The 18,609-nt window shown below is 33.8% G+C and overlaps 1 protein-coding gene across 1 annotated transcript; it reads right to left on the bottom strand.

Annotated features, from left to right (window-relative positions):
• Window positions 1–1,732: 1,732 nt before the first annotated feature.
• Window positions 1,733–2,758, bottom strand: LOC139893991 (transcription factor MYB73-like). The gene has a single exon (XM_071877193.1). It carries the CDS (start codon window positions 2,738–2,740, stop codon window positions 1,925–1,927), a length of 816 nt encoding a protein of 271 aa, XP_071733294.1. The 5' UTR covers window positions 2,741–2,758; the 3' UTR covers window positions 1,733–1,924.
• Between the last annotated feature and the right edge of the window lie 15,851 nt (window positions 2,759–18,609).

The raw sequence follows: 18,609 nt of genomic DNA, 5'->3' as shown, positions 1-18,609 counted from the left end.
TGTCCAACGTGTTCAAACACCCCGGAATCGGTGGAACACATGATCTACGCGTGCCCAAAGGTTTTTGATTTATGGTCTCGGATCCTCAAATGGTGCAATCATAACATCCTTAACCTATATACGGTCAGTCGGATATGTTTAAAGGTGGTGGTTCAAACCTTACGCAAATCACTTCAAAAATATTCCAAGCGATCGAGTGGGTGACGGGCTATGTTATATGAAAGAAAAGAAATTTGTTGATCTTTGAAAAAAAAAAAAATTGGACCGTTCCAAATGCAATTAGCGAAATCCAATCCTTAAGTTTCCTATGGATCTCCGCTCGTTGTGAAAGATTAAAGTTTGATTGGAATCAATGGCTCGTAAATCCACTTATCTTTGATGATCATGGCTAATGCTAGAGCTCGAGTTTTATTGCCTCCTTTGTAGTGTCGATCTTTGTTAATGTAATTATTTGTATTTGTTTGTAGGCATGTATGTTCTTGTTACATGCCTCTCATTTGTACTCTTTCTTTTTGCTTAATATAAAGCTTATTTGCCCTTCAAAAAAAAAAAAAAAAAAAAAAACATCCACATTGAACGTATAATATTCATATCGCGTGTACATGGTACGAGCTCCTAAGTCCCAGTTTTAATAAGTGCATTAAATTCGTCAGTCATGACATGCTTTCAATTAGGGTCATTAAGAGCGTCTTTTGGGTTACGTGGTATAGGAGAGAGGATGGTGGTGGGTAGATTAAATGAAATTTTAGGTTTAAAAATACCAGACATACTACGTGTGACCATGGTACGATTGGGGGGAAAATTCAGAGTATTAGAGGAGTGTATTTTTAAAGATGGAGGATTTGTTGGACTTACAGTGGGTTGTGGAGACTGGAGATTGAGAACTAAAAGAAAATTGTAAAGTAGGAGAGGAAGGTAGAGATGGGCCATTAGTTGTAGGTGAAGATATTTGGGCCAAAGGTGCAGGCTCAGTAGTAGAGATATTGGGCAAGTGTGGTTGACCCAAATGAAAGATAATAATCCTTGTTGCCTTCTTATTGATAATAATTGATGTATTTATACACAACCATGACTTGGGTATTAAGCTAATTTAATTAGGAAATAGACTTCTACCATAACCATGACTCCTACCTCAACTATGATTCTTATATACTTAATATCTTAACAAATACGTTTCCTATATACAATATGACTAATAATGGGGCTTATCTTTCGATTCAAAATCATTTCGTGCATCATCGCATCAGCCACTTTTGCTTCTTTAAATAAATAACGCTACATTAAATATGAATATGTAACCCGAAAAATCCGCAGCATCGTGCGAGCCCATAAATCACTAGTTGATTACAAATGCAAGCCTTGCGCTATGCCTCGCTACTTTGACCTGCTCTCTGTTTGTATACAACATTAAAACACGAGATTTCAACATTTTCATGAAAAACTTGCATACTTATATATTTACTGTTCAAAGAGTATAGTAAAAAAGAAAAACGTTGTCTAATGTTCAATTATGATACAATAAAAACTCTCTTCACTCAAGCCACTATCCATCTATCCATTATCCATTATCCATTATAACAAATTAAAATTTACATGAAACTTATTAAACATCCACTTTGTTTTAGGTAAATTTAACTTCAACTATTAGTCAATTACAAAAATAGAATCATCAAAGATAACTCGTCGAAGTTACTTATTGAAAAAAAAAAAAAAAAGTTTTACATGAATTTTCTACTAATGTGATTTATGATTTATCTTTGTACACTAACATGACACCATTTAAAAAAAAAAAATTGTAATCCAAAATACTCCAAACCCCCCAATTTAATATTTTCTTCATTTTTCAGTTCCAACAAACTACATTAAATTCCAATATAATGACCATATACCACCAATTAACTACCTAATCTCACCAAAACTATCACTAACCATTTCTGTTCATACCCATACGATTAATCACAGCATTACATATACCAGCTTCACCTTGCAAACACTGCCCATTTTTCTCAATCCCATTCATATAACGCCTAACTTCACTCTTTATAATTTCTTGCATCACTGCCATTAATTCCGGATTAAAAAACTCACAATTCACACCACCACTTTGCACCGTCACCTCCGCCCCTACCGGTGGTGGAAGTTGTTGTTTACCCTCCTTTGGTACCTTTTCCGCCACTTCAGATCCCGGTAAAGACAAACTTAAAAGCGTCACGGGCTCATTTTGTGTCTGACCAGCCGTCGAATTTGAATCAGTCAAATCCGACCTAGTCGGACTAATATGGTAGTTTGAAAATAAGCTAATGTCAGATCGGGTACCAATTTTAGTACCCGGTCCTACACTAGCGGACCGCTTCAGAGCGGGCTCATAATTCATCAAATCTTGTTCATCAAGAAATGAAAAATCATCATTCGTCATAGACGAACACTTTCTTTTGAGAGTCGAATTCCAATGATTTTTTATCGCGTTATCGGTTCGACCATTTAACAAGCGGGCGATAGTCGCCCACTTGTTGCCGAACCGAGCGTGAGCTTTAACAATCATCTCATCTTCTTCAGCTGTAAACGCGAGGTGCTCAACTTGCGGTGACAACTGATTACACCATCGTAATCTACACGATTTACCGGATCGACCCGGAATTGATTTGCTAATCAATGACCAATTCCGGGCACCGTGTTTTTGAACTAGGGTTGTTAAAAGGGTGTCCTCTTCGGGGCTCCATGGACCTTTGATTTGATCCATGATTTAAATCTGTGAAATTTAAATGAATAGAGTATGGGGTTTATATATATTATTATTATTATTATGAAGAGAAGGGTTGATAATAAACATTTTAGAGGATCAACGGAAAAGCAGTTATGATCATACAACTGGCAATGCACACGTGTCAATTATTTACTCGTGATTGCTGTACAACTGCTTGAAAATTAAAAAGCTTATAAAATGTAGTACTACTAGAGTAGTACTCATTTTAGTACAAATATTTGATCGTGTATTCGTGTTGCCTAACTAAATTTTAATGGAAGTTAAAGAAAATATTTTTTATCGTTAATATTAATTACGGAGTATATTCTTTTGTTAATCATATACTCGATAAAAATGTAGCTATAAAATGTATAGATTTACAAAATTTCATGTATTCATTTATTCTGTTGGGTACTAGTAATGTATAATAATAAATATATATTAATTCCATGTTAAAATTATTACTTATTTTGGATAGCAAGTCAAAGTTATGCCGTATATAAAAATAAAAAAAATGCAATTGAACAGCCAAAATTAGTTGGCAACTTTTTTTATAATGATTTATTGAAATTGAAATTGAAATTGAAATACTATTTTAAATCACCGACCGGTTTGGGAAGTAATGTAGGGAGAGAAATAGGGAAAATGTACGGTATTTTGTGAGATATTGCATTGACTTTCAATGTGCCAGCCTGGATTCAATTCACCCATATGTCTAAAAAAGCAGTTAATATATTATAAGAGAACATGAGTTGTTCGGTGTTAAATCTCAGTGTTAAATTTAATACTGAATTTAATACTGAGTTCAAAATATGGAAAATGGTTCAGTGTTAAATCTCAGTGTTAAATTATTATTTAATTATTTTTTAACACTTTTTTTAATAATATTATTTAGTGTAATAATATATTAAAAATATAAAAACAAATGCAATACTAAATTTTATTAATAAAAAAAATTACATTAATTTAAAAAAAAAACAATGCTTAATACCCTTGTAAGTGTCCCCCAAATAAAAAAATAAATAAATAAAAACCTCAAATAATACTAAATAAATAAAAAACAAAAAAAGAAAAGACATAATTCATACCACCTTCCCTCTCTTCATCTTTCTTCCCTCTCTCTTCACCTAACTCCTCCTCCATCATCAATCACATGAAAAAAAAAAATAAAAAAAAAAAAAATTCAAAAGCTGAAAAATAAAAATAATACGGAGTGAAAGAAGAAAAAAAAATACAGCGTTACACAGGCAACGGTGACTACCGTTAAACGCATTTAACGCCGATTTAACGGCGGGGTGGAGTGGTGTTTGCCACCGTCCCTACCGTTAAATCATGCTAACGACGTTTTTAAAGCTCGACTCCTGGTGCTCTAAGGAATTAAGTACTTCTTAGGTTTGATTTTTGTTTTTCTTAATTTATTCGGTTTAGTTTCATCTGCTTTGAAAATTTTCGTGGCAAAATCAACAATCGAACTGAAATTGAAGTAAATTTCAAGACCTAAAATGAATTTGAATTTAATTTGATTTTGGTTAAAACGTAAACTTGAAAAATCATAATTTATATATACACTCTGCCTTTAAAAAAAATAAAATTAATAATTTATATACATTCAACATAATTATAGAATAATAAACAAATGGTTTTAGATTAGACTTTTAATTTTAAAATCGGTTTGTTACACATGTATATCAATAATTTAGTATATCATTATTTGAGTTTGATTTTCAGTTTAACCGAGTTTAGAAAGGTAAAAACGATAATTGAAATCAAATTTGTAAACTAAAATGAAAATTAAACTAATATTCGGTTTGTTTGTTTTTTCAGTATCATTCATCATTTACTACATTCCATTGATCACTAATTCATCATCGCCGCCGCCACACCTCCGATTACAGCAACTCACCTTAGCCATCACCGTTGAACCCCAACTCACCTCCACTTACAGCTGCACACTTTAGGCATTCATCATTGTCACCACTGCTGAATCACACCTTCACCTCCCATTATTGATAATTATTAGGCAGCACCTCTTCATTTATTATTATATGTTTGTTAGAATTGTTAGAATTATTTGTGTTATGGATTATAAATTTTTTTTGCTAAGGTTATGCGTTGTTATACTGCTACTATATTCGGTGTTAATCTACAATCGAGAATATTATTATTATTATTATTTTAACCTATATACTAAAATGCATGGCGTTTTTGATCGTTTTGACCACCCCATACTTAACAAACGACATTGAAAAAAAACTTCTCCCCCTAAACTTTAAACAACTTTCAATTTCAACCCCCAAATTAGGGGTGCAAAATGTAAATTTATTATTTTAATTAAAAGACTTAACCAAACTTCACCCAAATTTTCAACGGGCCATATCTTTCCGCTCGTCAAGCGTTAAATTCTTCCGAACCCACCGTTCAACTAAAAAAAATCTTACGAACACAGCGGGACTAATTATACGCGAAACGGACATTTCTAAAAAACCTTTAAATACCTCGGACTATCTTCAATACATATACATACACCTATAATAAACTACCTAAACTAACTACATCATACTGTTTCCCTTTTTATACGCAATCTTCCTGACGTTAAAAACGCATAGGCCATTAGGTATACTAGGTACTAACTATGTGTATCTAAAAACACCCGTAGAAAAATGTTTTTACTTTTGTAGATACATAACGTACGTTAACTATGAATATGCAACCCGAAAGGGCACGCGGCATCGCGTAGGCCACTTTTACTAGTTAGTTACTATATTTGTTTTATTTTGGTAAAAAATATTACTACGTATAAGTTAATGGTATATTTATTTCTCCTCTTATTTCAAGATTTAAACAACTAAAAATGAAGACTGTTAAACCTGAATTAAGTGAAGATGATGATCTAAAGGCATCATCACCTTAAACATGTAGAATGGAGTAAGGAAAAGCGTAACAGGTTGAAAAGCATGTTAGCATTAGGATTTCCGAATTTATGTCAAAGTGTTGATTATGCATGTAGTTTTTAAAATTTTGTTGGTTGATGTAGGTTATGTATTAAAGTAAATTCAGACTTAGTCATTTAAAAGACCGAGTATTATGGGTCACGGGAAGTGGCCATATAAATAGCAGGAAAAGTGGAGATAGTTTTCTAGTTGGTTATCTTATCTTTTACTTAAACAGTAGCAGTAGCTTTAGTTTTTTTTAATGAATTTGTATCAAGTTTTTTAGTGAATATAAAATGGTGTAAAAAATTGTTTCAAAACACTCTTGTCTTGTATATTTGGTATTGCATAATCACTTGTAAACAGGTCTCTGATCCAACAATTGGTATCAGAGCCAACAACAAGTTGTGGCAAGAAGCAATGCAAATCTGAAATTAAGGTCGATGAGAAAAGAAAATGGAATTAGAAGGCATGTACAATAACTATTGTAATGAATGGTGGATACACTAATAATTCACAAATAAATGCTACATCAGAAGGTGGAAATCAAGACTGGAGTAACAGTTCATATGAAGTAGCGAGTCCTTTGAAATGTCCCGTTCTTATTGATTAAAAACGTTCCATATTAATTGATTTCGTTGCGAGGTTTTGACCTCTATATGAGACGTTTTTCAAAGACTGCATTCATTTTAAAACAAACCATAACCTTTATTTCATCAATAAAGGTTTAAAAAGCTTTACGTAGATTATCAAATAATGATAATCTAAAATATCCTGTTTACACACGACTATTACATAATGGTTTACAATACAAATATGTTACAACGAAATAAGTTTCTTGAATGCAGTTTTTACACAATATCATATAAGCATGGACTCCAAATCTTGTCCTTATTTAAGTATGCGACAGCGAAAACTCTTAATAATTACCTGAGAATAAACATGCTTAAAACGTCAACAAAAATGTTGGTGAGTTATAGGTTTAACCTGTAGTGACCCGAACTTTTCCATGTTTATATATATATTAAATGAAATTGTTATTTACATGATTAAGTGTTTCCAACATGTTAAGCAATCAAACTTGTTAAGACTTGATTAATTGAAATAGGTTTCATATAGACAATTGACCACCCAAGTTGACCGGTGATTCACGAACGTTAAAACTTGTAAAAACTATACGATGACATATATATGGTTATATATATAGTTAACATGATTTTATTATAAGTATGTATCTCGTTAGGTATTTTAACAATGAGTTATATACATAAAAATGATACTATTAATTTAAGAAACTCGAAAACGATATATATAACGATTATCGTTATAACAACGTCTTACTGGGTACATATGAATCATATTAAGATATTGATACACTTGGTTAATTATGTTAAATGATAATTAAATATATTATTAAGTGTATTAACAATGAAATACATATGTAAAAATAAGACTACTAACTTAATGATTTCGAAACGAGACATATATGTAACGATTATCGTTGTAACGACATTTAACTGTATATATATCATACTAAGATATATTATATATCATAATATCATGATAATATAACAATTTAACATCTCATTTTTTATAATAAACAATGGGTTAACAACATTTAACAAGATCGTTAACCTAAAGGTTCCAAAATAACATTTACATGTAACGACTAACGATGACTTAACGACTCAGTTAAAATGTATATACATGTAGTGTTTTAATATGTATTCATACACTTTTGAAAGATTTCAAGACACTTATCAAAATACTTCTACTTAACAAAAATACTTACAATTACATCCTCGTTCAGTTTCATCAACAATTCTACTCGTATGCACCCGTATTCGTACTTGTACAATACACAGCTTTTAGATGTATGTACTATTGGTATATACACTCCAATGATCAGCTCTTAGCAGCCCATGTGAGTCACCTAACACATGTGGGAACCATTATTTGGCAACTAGCATGAAATATCTCATAAAATTACAAAAATATGAGTAATCATTCATGACTTATTTACATGAAAATAAAATTACATATCCTTTATATCTAATCCATACACCAAAGACCAAAAACACCTACAAACACTTTCATTCTTCAATTTTCTTCATCTAATTGATCTCTCTCAAGTTCTATCTTCAAGTTCTAAGTGTTCTTCATAAATTCCAAAAGTTCTAGTTTCATAAAATCAAGAATACTTCCAAGATTGCAAGTTTACTTCCAAGTTTTCTAAATCCATTCCAAGTAATCATCCAAGATCAAGTAACCTTTGTTACTTATAGTAGGTTATATTTCTAATACAAGGTAATAATCATATTCAAACTTTAATTCAATTTCTATAACTATAACAATCTTATTTCGAGTGGAAATCTTACTTGAAATTGTTTTCGTGTCATGATTCTGCTTCAAGAACTTTCAAGCCATCCAAGGATCCTTTGAAGCTAGATCTATTTTTCTCATTTACAGTAGGTTTATCCAAGGAACTTGAGGTAGTAATTATTTTCATAACATCATTCGATTCATACATATAAAGCTATCTTATTCGAAGGTTTAAACTTGTAATCACTAGAACATAGTTTAGTTAATTCTAAACTTGTTCGCAAACAAAAGTTAATCCTTCTAACTTGACTTTTAAAATCAACTAAGCACATGTTCTATATCTATATGATATGCTAACTTAATGATTTAAAACCTGGAAACACGAAAAATACCGTAAAATCGGATTTACGCCGTCGTAGTAACACCGCGGGCTGTTTTGGGTTAGTTAATTAAAAACTATGATAAACTTTGATTTAAAAGTTGTTATTCTGGGAAAATGATTTTTATTATGAACATGAAACTATATCCAAAAATTATGGTTAAACTCAAAGTGGAAGTATGTTTTCTAAAATGGTCATCTAGACGTCGTTCTTTCGACTGAAATGACTACCTTTACAAAAATGACTTGTAACTTATTTTTCTGACTATAAACCTATACTTTTTCTGTTTAGATTCATAAAATAGAGTTCAATATGAAACCATAGCAATTTGATTCACTCAAAACGGATTTAAAATGAAGAAGTTATGGGTAAAACAAGATTGGATAATTTTTCTCATTTTAGCTACGTGAAAATTGGTAACAAATCTATTCCAACCATAACTTAATCAACTTGTATTGTATATTATGTAATCTTGAGATACCATAGACACGTATACAATGTTTCGACCTATCATGTCGACACATCTATATATATTTCGGAACAACTATAGACACTCTATATGTGAATGTTGGAGTTAGCTATACAGGGTTGAGGTTGATTCCAAAATATATATAGTTTGAGTTGTGATCAATACTGAGATACGTATACAATGGGTCGTGGATTGATTCAAGATAATATTTATCGATTTATTTCTGTACATTTAACTGTGGACAACTAGTTGTAGGTTACTAACGAGGACAGCTGACTTAATAAACTTAAAACATCAAAATATATTAAAAGTGTTGTAAATATATTTTGAACATACTTTGATATATATGTATATATTGTTATAGGTTCGTGAATCAACCAGTGGCCAAGTCTTACTTTCTGACGAAGTAAAAATCTGTGAAAGTGAGTTATAGTCCCACTTTTAAAATCTAATATTTTTGGGATGAGAATACATGCAGGTTTTATAAATGATTTACAAAATAGACACAAGTACGTGAAACTAAATTCTATGGTTGAATTATCGAAATCGAATATGCCCCTTTTTATTAAGTCTGGTAATCTAAGAATTAGGGAACAGACACCCTAATTGACGCGAATCCTAAAGATAGATCTATTGGGCCTAACAAACCCCATCCAAAGTACCGGATACTTTAGTACTTCGAAATTTATATCATATCCGAAGGGTGTCCCGGAATGATGGGGATATTCTTATATATGCATCTTGTTAATGTCGGTTACCAGGTGTTCACCATATGAATGATTTTTATCTCTATGTATGGGATGTGTATTGAAATATGAAATCTTGTGGTCTATTATTATGATTTGATATATATAGGTTAAACCTATAACTCACCAACATTTTTGTTGACGTTTTAAGCATGTTTATTCTCAGGTGATTATTAAGAGCTTCTGCTGTCGCATACTTAAATAAGGACGAGATTTGGAGTCCATGCTTGTATGATATTGTGTAAAAACTGCATTCAAGAAACTTATTTTGTTGTAACATATTTGTATTGTAAACCATTATGTAATGGTCGTGTGTAAACAGGATATTTTAGATTATCATTATTTGATAATCTACGTAAAGCTTTTTAAAACCTTTATCTATGAAATAAAGGTTATGGTTTGTTTTAAAAATGAATGCAGTCTTTGAAAAACGTCTCATATAGAGGTCAAAAGCTCGCAACGAAATCAATTAATATGGAACGTTTTTAAGCAATAAGAACGGGACATTTCAGTTGGTATCAGAGCGTTGGTCTTAGAGAACCAGAATTTTGCATTAGTGTGTCTTATCGAGTTTGTTAGGATGCATTAGTGAGTCTGGACTTCGACCGTGTTTACTTGAAAAATAATTGCTTAACAAATTTTGTTGGAAACTATATATTTTTAACATGTGAATATTATGTGATATATTAATCTCTTAACGCGTTTGATATTATGTGATAGATGTCTACCTCTAGAACAAGTCCCATTGGCTCACCTAATAATAATGAAGAGTCAAATGTAAATTGGAATGATTCGTGGACTGATTCACAAGTTCCCGAAGAGGAACCGGAAGAAGAGTCGGAACCGGAAGAAGAATCGGAACCGGAAGAAGAATCGGAACCGGATGAAGAAATAGAACCGGTGGGGGAAATAATAAAACGGTTAAGTAAAAGAAAATCCTCAACCAACCGACCAAGGTTAATTATGGTCAATGGTGTTTCCGCCAAGGAAGCAAAATATTGGGAGGATTACCAATTCTCCGATGAATTGGATTCCGACGAGAATTCCGATGATGTTATAGAAATTACCCCAACTGAATTTAAAAAGGCAAAAGAAAATAATAAGGGAAAGGGCATAAAAATAGAGAAATCTAATTCCAACCCCGATGAACTTTATATGTATCGTCAACCCCCGAAGTCCTTAAGTTGTAACAATGACCCGGTAATCTCTAAACCACCAGGTTTTTCTAAACCAATGTGGAAAACGACGGCTCGTATTAGGGGAACATCATATATCCCTAGAAACTTGGCAAAACGAACCAAAACCGAAGAAGAAGAAACAAGCGAGTCGGAATAAGATAGTTGTATTCGTGTGGTGTAATATATGTAATATAATGTGCTTATGCTTTATGATATATGTAAAAATTGCTTGTATTAATAAGTATTTTTTTTTATGAATCTAACTCTTGTCTATTTTACAGTATAAAAACACAAAATGGATAGACAACCCAATATTTTAAGAGACCTACCCGGAGACATGATTGATGAAATCTTGTCTAGAGTCGGTCAGAATTCTTCGGCACAACTATTTAAGGCGAGATCAGTTTGTAAGACATTCGAAGAACGTTCCAAGAATGCCTTGGTTTATAAAAGGCTTTCGTTCGAAAGATGGGGGATATCACATTGGGAAATCCATAATTTACGATGTGTTTACTTTGACGCATATATTGCGGGGAACCCAAGTGCTATTTTACGCAATGGGTTAAGAAATTATTTTGACTCAATATATCCGAATATTGGACTTCGTGATTTAGAAAAAGCGGCTAACATGCAACATAAAGAAGCATGTTATGCTTACGGATTAGTAATGTTCGCTTCTCACCAAAGTGAGAACAAGAACATCGGGCTACAACTATTAAACAAAACATTTCCACAAGTGACGGAGTCGGTAATTGGGGTAAGAAATGAGGTTTTTAGATTGTTACGGGACTGTTGGACATTACGTAACCCTCGTCCCTTTGACGACGTTACAACACGCTGTCTTATCAACGGCCATAACGGTTATGTTCCACAAGACCAAGGATGGGAAGTAATCCTAGTAAAACCAGAATGCATGACTTGTTTCTGGACGTATGAATTACGTGTCTTTATTGTCTTTGCTGAACGACTTGTGTACTAGCTAGAATTATCTTCACAACCATCTTGTATCAAATTTATTGTGTGCTATATTTCATGCTATATGTAAAATAAACGGTATTGTAAGTTTGTAAAATATTGTGTAAAAGTTTGAACGCAAAATATTATTATAATCAGTTTTTCATATAGAATTGTAGTAGTTGAATTGTATATTAGCTACTAAGTATGAACTTAACGGGTAGGTACTACCCGAATTTAAACTTATAAAATGCTAATATGAAGAAAAAGCTTTTATAAATGAGTTCATATTATGCTACGAAATACTATTAACTACTCTTAATATTCTGTATGATTAACTTGTTCCATTTGACTATTTTGAAGGAAATGGCACCGACTACTCGACACACCGTGAATATGAATGAAGAGGAATTCCGTACTTTTCTAGCTTCAAACATAGCCGCAGTACAGGCTGCGCTACATACCAACAATAACCTTGGATCTAGCAGTACAGGAAATCGTGTAGGATGCACCTACAAAGAATTCACTGCCTGCAAACCTTTGGAATTTGATGGAACCGAAGGACCGATCGGATTGAAACGGTGGACCGAGAAGGTCGAATCGGTGTTTGCCATAAGTAAGTGTACTGAAGAGGACAAAGTGAAGTACGCTACGCATACCTTCACAGGTTCTGCGTTAACGTGGTGGAATACCTATCTAGAGCAAGTGGGACAAGATGATGCGTACGCACTACCGTGGTCAGCATTCAAGCACTTGATGAATGAGAAGTACCGTCCCAGAACCGAGGTCAATAAGCTCAAGACAGAACTTAGAGGGTTACGAACCCAAGGATTTGATATTACCACGTACGAAAGACGATTCACAGAATTGTGCCTATTGTGTCCGGGAGCGTTCGAAGATGAGGAAGAGAAGATCGACGCGTTTGTGAAAGGATTACCGGAAAGAATCCAAGAAGATATAAGTTCACACGAGCCCGCCTCCATACAACAGGCATGTAGAATGACTCGCAAACTAGTGAACCAGATTGAAGAAAGAATTAAAGAACAGACTGCTGAAGAGGCCAATGTGAAGCAAGTCAAAAGAAAGTGGGAGGAAAACGGTGATAAGAATCACCAATACAACAACAACAGCAATTACAACAATAATCGCAACAATCATCCCAACAATCGCAACATCAATCGCAACTACAACAAACGGCCCAACAACAACAACAACAACAACAACAACAGCAGCAACTACAATAATCATCCCAACAACAATAATAACCGCAACAACAACAACAATCAGAAGCAGCTATGCCAAAGGTGTGAAAAGTATCACTCGGGGTTCTGCACCAAATTTTGCAACAAGTGTAAAAGAAATGGTCATAGCGCGGCGAAGTGTGAGGTCTACGGACCAGGGGTTAATAGAACAAAAGGAACAAATGGTGTCGGAACGAGTAATGGCGGAGCAAGTAGTGTCAGAGCAAGTTATGCCAATGTAGTTTGTTATAAATGTGGAAAACCGGGCCACATTATTAGAAATTGCCCGAACCAGGAGAACACGAATGGACAAGGCCGCGGAAGAGTTTTCAATATTAAGGCGGTAGAGGCACAGGAAGACCCGGAGCTTGTTACGGGTACGTTTCTTATTGACAATAAATCTGCTTACGTTTTATTTGATTGGGGTGCGGATAGAAGCTATATGAGTAGAGATTTTTGTGCTAAATTAAGTTGTCCATTGACGCCTTTGGATAGTAAATTTTTACTCGAATTAGCAAATGGTAAATTAATTTCAGCAGATAATATATGTCGGAATCGAGAAATTAAACTGGTTAGCGAAACATTTAAGATTGATTTGATACCAGTAGAGTTAGGGAGTTTTGATGTGATAATCGGTATGGACTGGTTGAAAGAAGTGAAAGCAGAGATCGTTTGTTACAAAAATGCAATTCGCATTATACGAGAAAAAGGAAAACCCTTAATGGTGTACGGAGAAAAGGGCAACACGAAGCTCCATCTTATTAGTAATTTGAAGGCACAAAAACTAATAAGAAAAGGTTGCTATGCTGTTCTAGTACACGTCGAGAAAGTACAAACTAAAGAAAAGAGCATCAACGATGTTCCCATTGCAAAAGAATTTCCCGATGTATTTCCGAAAGAATTACCGGGATTACCACCACATCGATCCGTTGAATTTCAAATAGATCTTGTACCAGGAGCTGCACCAATAGCTCGTGCTCCTTACAGACTCGCACCCAGCGAGATGAAAGAACTGCAAAGCCAATTACAAGAACTTTTAGAGCGTGGTTTCATTCGACCAAGCACATCACCGTGGGGAGCTCCTGTTTTGTTTGTCAAGAAGAAAGATGGTACATTCATGTTGTGTATCAACTACCGAGAGTTGAAAAAACTTACCATCAAGAACCGCTACCCACTACCGAGAATCGACGACTTATTTGATCAACTACAAGGCTCGTCTATTTATTCAAAGATTGACTAACGTTCCGGGTATCATCAAATGCGGGTGAAAGAAGATGATATTCCAAAGACTTCTTTCAGAACACGTTACGGTCATTACGAGTTTATGGTCATGCCGTTTGGTTTAACTAATGCACCAGCTGTGTTCATGGACCTTATGAACCGAGTGTGTGGACCGTACCTTGACAAGTTTGTCATTGTTTTCATTGATGACATACTTATTTACTCAAAGAATGACCAAGAACACGGTGAACATTTGAGAAAGGTGTTAGAAGTATTGAGGAAGGAAGAATTGTACGCTAAGTTTTCAAAGTGTGCATTTTGGTTGGAAGAAGTTCAATTCCTCGGTCACATAGTGAACAAAGAAGGTATTAAGGTGGATCCGGTAAAGATAGAAACTGTTGAAAAGTGGGAAACCCCGAAAACTCCGAAACACATACTCCAGTTTTTAGGACTAGCTGGTTACTACAGAAGGTTCATCCAAGACTTTTCCAGAATAGCAAAACCCTTGACTGCATTAACGCATAAAGGGAAGAAATTTGAATGGAATGATGAACAAGAGAAAGCGTTTCAGTTATTGAAGAAAAAGCTAACTACGGCACCTATATTATCATTGCCTGAAGGGAATGATGATTTTGTGATTTATTGTGACGCATCAAAGCAAGGTCTCGGTTGTGTATTAATGCAACGAACGAAGGTGATTGCTTATGCGTCTAGACAATTGAAGATTCACGAACAAAATTATACGACGCATGATTTGGAATTAGGCGCGGTTGTTTTTGCATTAAAGACTTGGAGGCACTACTTATATGGGGTCAAAAGTATTATATATACCGACCACAAAAGTCTTCAACACATATTTAATCAGAAACAACTGAATATGAGGCAGCATAGGTGGATTGAATTGTTGAATGATTACGACTTTGAGATTCGTTACCACCCGGGGAAGGCAAATGTGGTAGCCGATGCCTTGAGCAGGAAGACAGAGAACCCATTCGAGTAAAATCTATGAATATAATGATTCATAATAACCTTACTACTCAAATAAAGGAGGCGCAACAAGGAGTTTTAAAAGAGGGAAATTTAAAGGATGAAATACCCAAAGGATCGGAGAAGCATCTTAATATTCTGGAAGACGGAACCCAATATAGGGCTGAAAGGATTTGGGTACCAAAATTTGGAGATATGAGAGAAATGGTACTTAGAGAAGCTCATAAAACCAGATACTCAATACATCCTGGAACGGGGAAGATGTACAAGGATCTTAGGAAACATTTTTGGTGGCCAGGTATGAAAGCCGATATTGCTAAATATGTAGGAGAATGTTTGATGTGTTCTAAGGTCAAAGCTGAACATCGGAAACCATCAGGTCTACTACAACAACCTGAAATCCCGGAATGGAAATGGAAAAACATTACCATGGATTTCATTACTAAATTGCCAAGGACTGCAAGTGGTTACGATACTATTTGGGTAATAGTTGATCATCTCACCAAGTCAGCACACTTCCTGCCAATAAGAGAAGATGACAAGATAGAGAAGTTAGCACGACTGTATTTGAAGGAAGTCGTCTCCAGACATGGAATACCAATCTCTATTATCTCTGATAGGGATGGCAGATTTATTTCAAGATTCTGGCAGACATTACAGCAAGCATTGGGAACTCGTCTAGACATGAGTACTGCCTATCATCCATAAACTGATGGGCAGAGCGAAAGGACGATACAAATGCTTGAAGACATGCTACGAACTTGTGTTATTGATTTCGGAAACAGTTGGGATCGACATCTACCGTTAGCAGAATTTTCCTACAACAACAGCTACCATTCAAGCATTGAGATGGCACCGTTTGAAGCACTTTATGGTAGAAAGTGCAGGTCTCTGATTTGTTGGAGTGAAGTGGGGGATAGACAGATTACGGGTCCGGAGATAATACAAGAAACTACCGAGAAAATCATCCAAATTCAACAAAGATTGAAAACCGCCCAGAGTCGATAAAAGAGCTACGCGGACAGTAAAAGAAAAGATATAGAGTTTGAAATTGGAGAAATGGTCATGCTTAAGGTTTCACCTTGGAAAGGCGTTGTTCGATTTGGTAAACGAGGGAAACTAAATCCAAGGTACATTGGACCATTCAAGATTATAGATCGTGTCGGACCAGTAGCTTACCAACTGAAGCTACCTCAACAACTCGCGGCTGTACATAACACTTTCCACGTCTCAAATTTGAAGAAATGTTTTGCTAAAGAAGATCTCACTATTCCGTTGGACGAAATCCAAATCAATGAAAAACTTCAATTCATTGAAGAACCCGTCGAAATAATGGATCGTGAGGTTAAGAGACTTAAACAAAACAAGATACCGATTGTTAAGGTTCGATGGAATGCTTGTAGAGGACCCGAGTTCACCTGGGAGCGTGAAGATCAAATGAAGAAGAAATACCCGCATTTATTTCCAGAAGATACGTCAACACCTCCAACTACTTAAAATTTCGGGACGAAATTTATTTAACGGGTAGGTACTGTAGTGACCCGAACTTTTCCATGTTTATATATATATTAAATGAAATTGTTATTTACATGATTAAGTGTTTCCAACATGTTAAGCAATCAAACTTGTTAAGACTTGATTAATTGAAATAGGTTTCATATAGACAATTGACCACCCAAGTTGACCGGTGATTCACGAACGTTAAAACTTGTAAAAACTATACGATGACATATATATGGTTATATATATAGTTAACATGATTTTATTATAAGTATGCATCTCGTTAGGTATTTTAACAATGAGTTATATACATAAAAATGAGACTATTAATTTAAGAAACTCGAAAACGATATATATAACGATTATCGTTATAACAACGTCTTACTAGGTACATATGAATCATATTAAGATATTGATACACTTGGTTAATTATGTTAAATGATAATTAAATATATTATTAAGTGTATTAACAATGAAATACATATGTAAAAATAAGACTACTAACTTAATGATTTCGAAACGAGACATATATGTAACGATTATCGTTGTAACGACCTTTAACTGTATATATATCATACTAAGATATATTATATATCATAATATCATGATAATATAACAATTTAACATCTCATTTGTTATAATAAACAATGGGTTAACAACATTTAACAAGATCGTTAACCTAAAGGTTCCAAAACAACATTTACATGTAACGACTAACGATGACTTAACGACTCAGTTAAAATGTATATACATGTAGTGTTTTAATATGTATTCATACACTTTTGAAAGATCTCAAGACACTTATCAAAATACTTCTACTTAACAAAAATACTTACAATTACATCCTCGTTCAGTTTCATCAACAATTCTACTCGTATGCACCCGTATTCGTACTTGTACAATACACAGCTTTTAGATGTATGTACTATTGGTATATACACTCCAATGATCAGCTCTTAGCAGCCCATGTGAGTCACCTAACACATGTGGGAACCATCATTTGGCAACTAGCATGAAATATCTCATAAAATTACAAAAATATGAGTAATCATTCATGACTTATTTACATGAAAACAAAATTACATATCCTTTATATCTAATCCATACACCAACGACCAAAAACACCTACAAACACTTTCATTCTTCAATTTTCTTCATCTAATTGATCTCTCTCAAGTTCTATCTTCAAGTTCTAAGTGTTCTTCATAAATTCCAAAAGTTCTAGTTTCATAAAATCAAGAATACTTCCAAGATTGCAAGTTTACTTCCAAGTTTTCTAAATCCATTCCAAGTAATCATCCAAGATCAAGAAACCTTTGTTACTTATAGTAGGTTATATTTCTAATACAAGGTAATAATCATATTCAAACTTTAATTCAATTTCTATAACTATAACAATCTTATTTCGAGTGGAAATCTTACTTGAAATTGTTTTCGTGTCATGATTCTGCTTCAAGAACTTTCAAGCCATCCAAGGATCCTTTGAAGCTAGATCTATTTTTCTCATTTACAGTAGGTTTATCCAAGGAACTTGAGGTAGTAATGATGTTCATAACATCATTCGATTCATACATATAAAGCTATCTTATTCGAAGGTTTAAACTTGTAATCACTAGAACATAGTTTAGTTAATTCTAAACTTGTTCGCAAACAAAAGTTAATCCTTCTAAATTGACTTTTAAAATCAACTAAACACATGTTCTATATCTATATGATATGCTAACTTAATGATTTAAAACCTGGAAACACGAAAAACACCGTAAAATCGGATTTACGCCGTCGTAGTAACACCGCGGGCTGTTTTGGGTTAGTTAATTAAAAACTATGATAAACTTTGATTTAAAAGTTGTTATTATGGGAAAATGATTTTTATTATGAACATGAAACTATATCCAAAAATTATGGTTAAACTCAAAGTGGAAGTATGTTTTCTAAAAT

The sequence above is a fragment of the Rutidosis leptorrhynchoides genome, chromosome 2 (assembly GCF_046630445.1).
Source record: "Rutidosis leptorrhynchoides isolate AG116_Rl617_1_P2 chromosome 2, CSIRO_AGI_Rlap_v1, whole genome shotgun sequence".
Classification (NCBI taxonomy): domain Eukaryota; kingdom Viridiplantae; phylum Streptophyta; class Magnoliopsida; order Asterales; family Asteraceae; genus Rutidosis; species Rutidosis leptorrhynchoides.
The sequence above is the reverse complement of the archived record's forward strand: the minus strand, read 5'-3'. Positions and strand labels throughout refer to the sequence as shown.

Coding starts and splice junctions, on each gene's coding strand:
- LOC139893991 (XM_071877193.1), bottom strand. CDS start 2,740: ATGGATCAAATCAAAGGTCCATGGAGCCCCGAAGAGGACACCCTTTTA.